This window comes from Limulus polyphemus, unplaced genomic scaffold (genome assembly GCF_000517525.1).
Source record: "Limulus polyphemus unplaced genomic scaffold, Limulus_polyphemus-2.1.2 Scaffold800, whole genome shotgun sequence".
Classification (NCBI taxonomy): Eukaryota; Metazoa; Arthropoda; class Merostomata; order Xiphosura; family Limulidae; genus Limulus; species Limulus polyphemus.
This window is the reverse complement of record NW_013666410.1, coordinates 201286-211247: the sequence shown is the minus strand read 5'-3', so window position 1 is coordinate 211247 and position 9962 is coordinate 201286. Positions and strand designations below refer to the sequence as shown.

Here is a 9962-nt window from a genome sequence, read left to right as displayed (position 1 = left end):
AAAATGGAGAATTTCCAAATAGTATAACTGTGCTTAAATGGGTTCAACATTTCTGCAATGCTTGAATGGCTTCGAAGAGCTTATGTTAATAACGAAGAAGAACTTAGAAAGTTTTAGAGGGTGGAAATCTCAACTTTTAAGAATCAACTTAAAAAATAGCCCTACAACCTTTGCAGGATTTTGTTTAGTAGCTGTGCATTGATTTTGACGCAGTATACCTGGCCGTTTTTGCTGTAAGCTTGGGTGCTTGAATGGTTTCGAAGATAAACTTGGCCACTAGCGATGAAAAAACTGATAAAATTTATTTTTCTCTTTCAAGAATCTTATGACCTGTGCAGGAGTTCTTTAGTAGGTTTGCTCAGGTTTGAATAAAATATTAATAGCCATTATATCTGTAGGCTGGTGAAACAAGAAAAATGTGAATAATAATAATAATATGAAGAACAAATGGATGAATTTTGTCTAACAATCGGAAAATCAACTTTTTTGCTATTATCAATATTTTAACAGCATTAGCCATTGAGATAGAAGGTCTTGAAAGTTGTTTCAAAAACAAGTTTGCTTTTTAAGATGGTTTTTGCCCGTATGTTCTATTAGAATTTTTGTGAAATTTCTGGGTGAACTCTATAATGAACCACGATAGTGGTTCATGATAAACAAAGCCATGGTCTCAGTATTGTTATATCTAAAAGGAAACGTTTCAAAAATTATCTGTCTAGGTTGGTGTCTGAACAAGATACGTGAATGATACTTTCATATTTACACAGCATATATATATCCAAATATTCACTTTACTTATGAATCTGAAAACAACAACCAGTTGCAATTTCTTGATTTGTTAGTTATACGTGACCTCACCGTAACCCAAAACAACTGGTTTTCATGTGCCAAATCAAATCATTTTTTTATTTCGGTGGAGAGTCTAGAGGCTCATAACATAAAAAATATCCGCGGTGTGTAGTTTTTTGTTGAAAAAGAAACAAAATATTTCTCTCAAATTACAAGCTTTTGAAAAATATATTTTAATAGTAGTAGAAGTAATAGTATTAAAATTATATTATTTACATTGTGTCACAAATGAGACACAATAATAAATAATACTAATTTGAAAAACAAAATTGGTAGTTGTCCGCTGGTTGTTTCTGTGTGGTCGCTATTTTCGGAATTAGGGATGGTACTATCATATCTGCACTGCGCACTTACAATTGTATTCGACAGAACTTCATAATTAAAGGGAGGACAGTCTATGCTTTGGGCCGTGTTAATCTTCTGTAGTGTGTAAATAAAATTGCATCAAAAAATATACTTCAAAAGTAAGAGACAAATAACTTAACAACAAGAAAAGAAAGAAAATTATATATCTAACTTAAAGGTTCTGATAAGATCTGAAATTTGCTCGATCAAAGGGGATCAGTGTAGCTTTTAAGCTCATAATTTGTTTGTTTGTGAGCTTTAGTAGTTTTGCCATAAACAGTATGCCACCATTCCTAATTATTTTTGAATTGCCGACCATTGGGAAGGCAACCAGTCGGTAGTACCCACTGCCAACTCTTGGGCTACTTTTCATTAACAAATAGTGGGACTGACTGTAACATTATAATGTCCCAATAGCTGAGAAGGCGAGTATGTTCTGCGACAGTTTTCTATCCCACGACTCACATATTGCAAGTTGAGTGCCCTGATTCCCAGGCCATGCCAGGCTCAAACCTATGAACAAGTTACGAAACATTTTGTTTGGAGGAACAGATAAGATTAAAAAATATAAAGATAACACAATGAATTTATCAAACGCCGTATGAATGTGGTGAAATATACATTGAACAAACAATATGATCACTAGAAACACGAATAAAAACAAAACAAAAACAATTGTAAAAAGGGAGAAATGATTTGTTTGTAGTTAAGCACAAAACTACACATGAGCTATCTGTGCTCTGTCCATCACGGGTATTGAAACCCGGTTTCTAGCGTTGTAAGTCCACTGTGCCACTAGGGGGCAGGGAGAAATGGACAAATCGACCATGGTCTATCGCATTACTAGCGAACCCGTGGGCCTATGGCCCACAGTTACAGGGCCTCTATAATGTAAATTTAATGCTTGAACTACTGCATTTACGTGTTCTAATGTAATTCAATGCCAAATTTGGGGTCCGCTATCGGGTTCCCTAAGGAGTTGGGTGAAGTGAAAAGTTTTACTTTTGTACAAACCTCGGGATCGAGATGATTTGTTTGGTACCACTTAGAAGTAGGTGCGACCAGCTGTTAAGGAGGAGTTACGTGACACACACACACAGACACTGAATCTTATTATATAGATACAAAATATCATATTATCAATTGGACTGATGCTGAAATCATTGCACAACTAAATCCTGGAACAGAGAAAAGTACGTTAATCGATAGAAATATTAGATAAGAAAGAATAGTATTAATTTAGACGAGGAACCATGGTCACACCATATAGAGAAAAGTGTTTTTTTTAGTGCTTTATCTCTAAATTGATTTATTTTTATGATATCAAAAAAGATTTATTTATTAAAATATAATGATTGTATAATACTTTTATTAAATAGTTCCAGATGATAACGATATTACATAAATACTTTTGAAGAAGACAACCAGGGGATGAAAAAAACGTCAGATTCATTTATATTAAAAATAATGTATTAACTCATGCTTTATACATTTTTGGCCTTTCTTTTAAAAATGACAAGTAACTTTTTAAAAGACATACATTTATAACAAGAGCATTCAGAGAGATTGCATATTTTCGCCCCGCCTCTCCTTTTCAAGATTGCATGCGTTTATTTATATTGGATAAAGTCAAATTTTACCTTCAAAAATTCAGAAAATGTTTTTCAGATCTTGAATGATCGACGATCCGGTTCATTTTTTTGTAATGTGATGATAAGTCTCAACCTTAATGTGCCCATGAAATTTGGTACAAATCCGATCTCACTTTACAGAGTTCTTAACCCAAAACCGCGAAAATGCCCTATCTCCCCATTATAACAAATGCTTCAAAGTGATCCATAATCCGGGCCAAATTTGGGGAAAACTGTCCCATACTGACTTTTCATCTTGTTGAAAAGTTTCTTGTACATTGATCATTTAGTTTTCGAGATACGCGCACAGAAACACAGACAGACATAATCCCACCTCCTCCGCCCCTTAATTGAATGAAGTACGGCTTCTTGAAAATATTAGTTTTATATATTATAATTTTATTATGTGTGTAAAATTACATGTTCTGACGAAGGATATGAAATTACACTTTTTATAGTGTATAGTTTGCTGTCAGCTCTTCAGATTATTTTTAATGACGTTCAACTTTTTTGGACATTTCATTAAGGAACTGAAGGAAAATATGTTTCATAGCGTCTCACAGAATGACTCCGAGTTTGTTTGTTTTTTTTTTTCAAGTACAAACGTTTAGATCATAGCTCCGTCATCTCTTGACCGATTTGTGATATAATTACAGTTTTGGACCCAGAAGGTCAAACCCTTTCGATTGATGCATTGACCATGCCCAAGGTTTCATAGAGTAACTTACTGTAATCCTGCCTAAAAGAATTTCAATTTGAGGGTAAGCTTGTAGAGATCCTTATGAGTAATAAAATCGATTCGGGTATACGCGCGCCCCACGCTTGGTATTCCGGGCGCACAGAAATATAGGTGATATAAAGGGAAAGGAAATGTCTAATCCTGCCTGAAAGAATTTCAGGTGCCACGGCTATTGAGGATTTCCTTTTGATTAAAAATAAAAATTGGTCACTGTTCCACGTTCTTGGTTCCTGCGGGCTGCGGGTCAGTCGTATCCACAAAATACGACTTTTGATTTTAAAAAACGATGTATATAATCAGAAAGACTTTCTATTTATACCTCAGTCTTACTATAAAGATTATCCATTATATGTACGTGCTAGCCTGAGTATCTATCACCCACAGTTGGCTAGCTCGATTATCGTAATTTTTGGAACAGTAACTGGAAACTGTCCGACCGTGTACAAGGGATATTTTATTTTAGGATTTTTGTCAGAGAAAAGGAATAAAAAAAAGCCTGAAATAGAAAACATTTCCACTTCTTTATAGACTTTTGCCTTGCATCAACCAGAGTTGTCTAGCTCGATTCCCTAAGTTTTGTTATGGTAACTGGAAACTGTACGATGGTGTACAATGGCTACTTTGTTTGAAGGGTTTTAACCAAGAAGGGAGATAAAAAAAAAGAGTCCAAAATAAGAAAATGTCCACCTTTTTATACCCTTCTGGCTCCCTCGAGTACCATAATTATTTATATGGGAACTACAAACTGTCTAACTTTACACTTGGGGTATTTTTTTTATCTTTCTTTGCAGAAATCTTAAACAAGTTGCCATATCAAAACTGACGGTAATCGAGCCAGTCGGCTCTGGGTAATGGATGCTAACATACACACACACAGTACAGCAGCTAAAAATTGTACGACGATGCCCGTGGGCTATTTTGTTTTAGGGCAATTGCCCGAGAAAGGGGATAAAAATTCCCTAAAATAGGATACACTTCCACCTTTTATAGACTTTTTGGCTTTAAATTTAAAGGCACAAGTACTTAATCAGTTAAATAAACCAATTATTACCTTCCACAAAGCATGGTATGTAATTCGCATCTACTGAGAATCATAAAGAATTTAATAACGAAAGAAGAAAAGGGGGAGGGCGTTATTTAACAATATCCTTTATACAATTTTTGTTTGCTTAACGGGTACCTCAGCTAATATTAATAAAATACAAAATTATGAAGATACTGATAACAATTTGTAGTTTGTAATTTTATTGCACACTATTGTTTACTTCTGCAGGTTTTGTTTTTTGTAATTCGGTAAATGTTTACATGCCACACTATCGTAGACCAACTACTCTTTCTGTAATACGTCACTAATAGCGAGAACGTGACCATCTGTTATGCATCCGGTTGGATTATTGTGTTTATTTCTCTAACTAAAGTGTGTATTATTTCGTTTAGTGGCCTACAATTCTTGGTTCAATAAAATTAATTATAACATAATTATATGTTAAATTACAAGTGGTAATCAACGTATTGTATAACAATTAATAAATAGATTTTAGGTAAAGCCTAATTTTGGGGAAATATCTGCCGAGTTCAGTCTTTCTGGAGACAAATTATTTAATGATAACAAGAAGATGAAATGATTTCCCTGAGAACATTGGCAGCTGGCTAAAAGTTATCACATTTTTATACAATTTAAATTGGCTTCTTTCAAATCAGTAAAGTTTAAATAATTCTCCAGACGTCAGCTGAAAATGAAGGTTCTGGTATGTCTTGTTCTTGTAGTTTGCGTTGGTGTCGCCGAAGTTTCTATTCTTCATTGTGGTAAGTGTGGAATGAAATTATTAACTTTAATTGCATTAGTTAAAATCATAATATCTGATTTCCGAAAACTAACTAACATAGGCATTTGAATCAAAATGTGTGATAGAACCAGAGTAGGAAGTGAATCAAGCTTGTGAGAAATGTTGAAGGTGGGCATACTCTTTCGAAATATGACACTTCTGATACAACGTGGGCCAAGATATGATGGAAATTAGGGTAAAAAATAAAAGCAAAATTAATACGAAATTAAGCAGTTTAATTTTTTACTGTAATCTCTTTCTTACTTTTTCGTGCAGCTCTTTTTGTAACTATGTTAGTCAAACTATAATTCATTTTTTGTAAAAAAAAAAAAACTTAATAGTATCTGTTGAGATAGAAAACATTTTTGTAAAAATATTTGAAATCAAAGTTCTTGAAGTGAACAACACTGTAGTTTAACAAGAAGTTTGAATAGATTATATGTAAGCTTCCGAGCTGCAGTTCCTGAAAAATCTCGAACAACTAATATATTGAAGAAACCGTTGATTTTTATACCACCGGTTTCAACTGACTGTAGTACCGACGATATTCATCAACCAACGTAAAGGTTCAAAAGTTTTGAAACCCACAGTAATAATTTCTGTTTTATTTTTATGTTTTGCTAGATTTGGACCCGAACCAGTTGGAGAAATATGCAGTTTGTATGAGGGAAAGACTCTCAAACACAGTACGTATATGATATACCATAATTTTATTTAAAGTATCAAATTGTAATCTAACTCGCATTGAAGGCGCAGAATTTTTTCAAAGGTTACCTCTTACAAAAAGTCGAAATTGAACTGCAAATAAAACGTATTTATGAAATTTTATGATTCATTACTTAAGGATGAATATGATATGAACAAAATCAACCAAAAGATGTTTCTTTTTAACAAATTAAAGATAATATTTGAAATATATATATATTCTGTAGTAAGGATACTTATTAAAATTTGGACATATTTATTCGATTTTTTTATTATTATTAGTTTCTAGAGAGACTGGCTGAATGCATGAAGAAATATTACCCAGACATGACTGATGCTGGAATGTTGGCTGATGCATGTACACCTAGCAAAGATGCAGTACATGTAAGTTAACAATAATAAATATCACAATAATAATAGAACAAAGCAGTGCTGACAAGGCTCGCGAAAAAAAAAAGCGCCAGTGCCGTTCAAAACAAGCCTTAAAAATGCGGCGCTACCTTTTGAAACAAGCCCAAAACAATACAGTTTGTAAGAGTGCCCCAAACCCAACAACAGCAACATACAATATACAACCACTACTAAACGAATGTACTACAACAAGTGGAAAATTAAAGTTAATGCGCACAAAATACAAGTCATATTATTTACAAAATCGTCCAAAACAAGCAAATTAATATCACAGTTATATCTAAACGGGACTCTCTTACAAGTAGCAACATCAGCAAAATTCTTAGGGATTACATTTGACTCAAAATTATACTGGATACCACACATTAATAGCATAAAAACCAGAATTTGGAATAGGGCGAGTTACTTTAGGAGCCTGACTGGCAACAACCAAGGAGCTTTACCAAAAAACATATTAGAATTTTACAGAACATACATAAGACCAGTCGTAGAATATGGCTGTATATCATGGATAAATATATCAAAAACACATATGAACAAACTATAGCAAATAGAAAACAGTATTTTAATGAAAGCATATAGAGTCCCACGATAAAAAACTTAACATTTCTACACAACCTTTCAAACATGCCACCACTACCAGAAAGACTCATAGATAATTCGCTTCAATATTATAAGAAAAATATCAATAAAAATGAACTGTTGAGCAAACTATAGAGTTACATAATACATTATGAACCAAGCCCTAAGTACCTCTCCCCTCTAAACACCATAAATAAGAATATTACAGGCTAAACAGTGCTAGAATAACCGAATCCTAGACACAGACGTAGCTCTATTTTAAAAGGGTTTTGCATGTAAAACTAGGATTATGTGTGTGTATATATGACAGCTAAGTGGAACTGTATTGTGAACACGGACTAATAGTGCGATCATACATAAGTTAAGCTATTGAAATATACAAGTTGATATTACCCCATGAATTGGACATGTCACGAAAAGGGTATGTTAATTACAGCTTCGGACAATGGACAAAATGTAACATGCTGTGAGTAATGCAACAACAACAACAACGTAACACGAGTTTTTACCTAGGATTCAGTAAGAGTGCAAATAAAATAACAATTCCAAAGAGGAAAGAAGAGGTCTACGCTGACCTGACCCTCCCTGGCCCAAAAACATGGTCCGAATTCCGATGAAGAAGATGAACAGGCCAGAAAGTTCACGACTGTGGATGTTTTTTTTTAATTGAACAAGAGTGAAGATAAGATTATTCTAAAATTATAATGGTGTGTAGTCTATTAATATACCCAATCAAAGCCACTTTACTACCATTTTACTGTGTGTTGAAATTAGCTATTACAAAAAAAAGGCTCAACTAAGCGACCTCGAGATAAAACAAGATTAAAAAACTGCAACTCGCGACTCTAAAAAAAATAAAGCAGATTTGCTTATTATGAGCAGTTGGCAACTTTGGAATAAAGCAGCACATATTTATTAGAACAATCGCAAAAATAATAATAACAGAAAAAATGCAAGTAAGATAGTAAAATAATGACTTGTTGTTTCGTTTATGCGATGGGCTATCTACATTATATCCATCGCAAGAAATCGAACCTCAGACATTAGTGTTAACAGACCGTAAACTTAACAGTAACCCGTCAAAAAGTTACCTAATTATACAAGTCTTAAGATGTAAAACGCCCTAGATGGAGTAGATGTACTATTACATCATAGTAAAACTGATGTAATATGGCAAACGTATTATGTCATGCTTCGCAAGCTAAGGCGTTCTTTACCCTATGATTCGTCCCATAAAATATCAACTTAAATAGTATGCCAACTAGTGCTGTAACGCACGTGGCCTGATGAAATGAATTCTGGTATTCAACGAAAGCCTCTTCGGCAGTGACATACAACAAACGTGCTATAATTGAAATGCTAGTGTTCACTCTTTTTCTGGACAGCTACCTCTACAATAAAGAATGACGTGGTTTGAGCTATTTTCATTCGTATTGTAATATCATACCCCACGTATATTGACAAATAGAGTCTTGATCAAACACGTAAATATAAATAAAATCCTATACTTATGATGAATTCATTTTAAAAACCAACGAAAATACCACAATTATATAATTTAAATAACTATTAGATGAAAGAAAAATACGTTTTGATCAATGAAAGTCTCCCCCCCCCCCCCGCCTGCTCAGTAGTAAACTTGAGTACTTATAACGCTACAATAATAAACGGAAAGTTGTATTAATTTTTGGAAATTATGTAATATGAGGAAAGTAAAATATGCTACAATTTAAACACATTTATACGTGAAATGTATATTCACATAATGTAAAAAATAGATTACCTACGTTTTCTAATAAAGTATTTATAGTACGATTCCTATGTTACAGTTTTTCTATCTCTATCATTTTCTAGATGGAACTATGCATGCGGCCTGTACTGGTGAGTATATTTGGAGTTGGGGAACTTTCAACTACGTGAAATATCTTATTGAAAGTGTGTAACTGTATAATAACTACTACAACACACTTACTTCCTTAATGTCTTCCAACTTTTCATACAAAACGTCGATAGGGGGAGTGATATTTTGCTCTGAATTACGTCATTTTATTCTATGGAACGCCTTTTTACAAATGACAACATATTTATGTTTAACTAGATAAAATTGTGTTGAAATATATACGTATAATCCTTCACTTTGGTTTCGACTAGCCTATTATAAAGATAATTCTTCCAAGTTTGTCCAAACAGAATATCAGTTTATGTTTATCAAGGGCTCGACTAATTTTACAGCATAATAGTATTAAGTAGGTTTGAATACGGCTCTTAAATGTGAGATCATTTTAAATGCAAAGTTTATTCCTATGAAATAAGAAAGATATAGCACCTAGGCCTAGTGATGGTACATTTTAAAATGACACTTAATTGAAAGTAGCATATTTAAATGTTTCAAGGGCAGTGTTTTGAAATTTTGCATAAAGTTTGGAATAAACGTTTATGCTAGTTAGCGACATATTCAAATAGCATGTTATCAAATAATGTAATTTTAAACAAACACGATTAATGATACTAGACAAAAGGAAGTTGTGATCTAAAGTATCAGTTCAGCAAAGTTCAAACTTATCAATTGAAGCACCTTTTGGGTTTTTCACTTTCAATGATGAAACAAAAGTTAAAGGTATTATATATATATATATAGGTATGGAACCTAGAAAGTTGTACATACACTATTTTTTATGAAGCATTTCAGGTAACTAAGTGAAACAGACTATATAATAAAATTATGATGTTATATAATAAAAAATAACTGAAAGAATTAGATGTTAACCAATAATTATTAATCAGTTTATTAGTGTGGCATACACTATTAAGAAAGAAAAGTTAAACATAAGTTATTCTTGACCATTAATCAATAAAAAGGATAACAAATGAAGT

General features: G+C 33.0%; 1 protein-coding gene across 2 annotated transcripts in view; it reads left to right on the top strand.

Annotated features, from left to right (window-relative positions):
- Positions 1-5213: 5213 nt before the first annotated feature.
- Positions 5214-9962, top strand: part of LOC111086032 — a 6653-nt gene continuing 1904 nt past the window's right edge. Inside the window, exons 1-4 of one of the 2 annotated variants that reach the window (XM_022387336.1) lie at positions 5214-5370; positions 6015-6076; positions 6378-6479; positions 8943-8969. In XM_022387336.1, coding sequence (XP_022243044.1) covers positions 5301-5370; positions 6015-6076; positions 6378-6479; positions 8943-8969 — 261 coding nt within the window. In that variant the 5' untranslated portion in view covers positions 5214-5300. The remainder of the gene's footprint in view (positions 5371-6014; positions 6077-6377; positions 6480-8942; positions 8970-9962) is intronic. The other variant, XM_022387335.1, reaches the window with a different exon arrangement.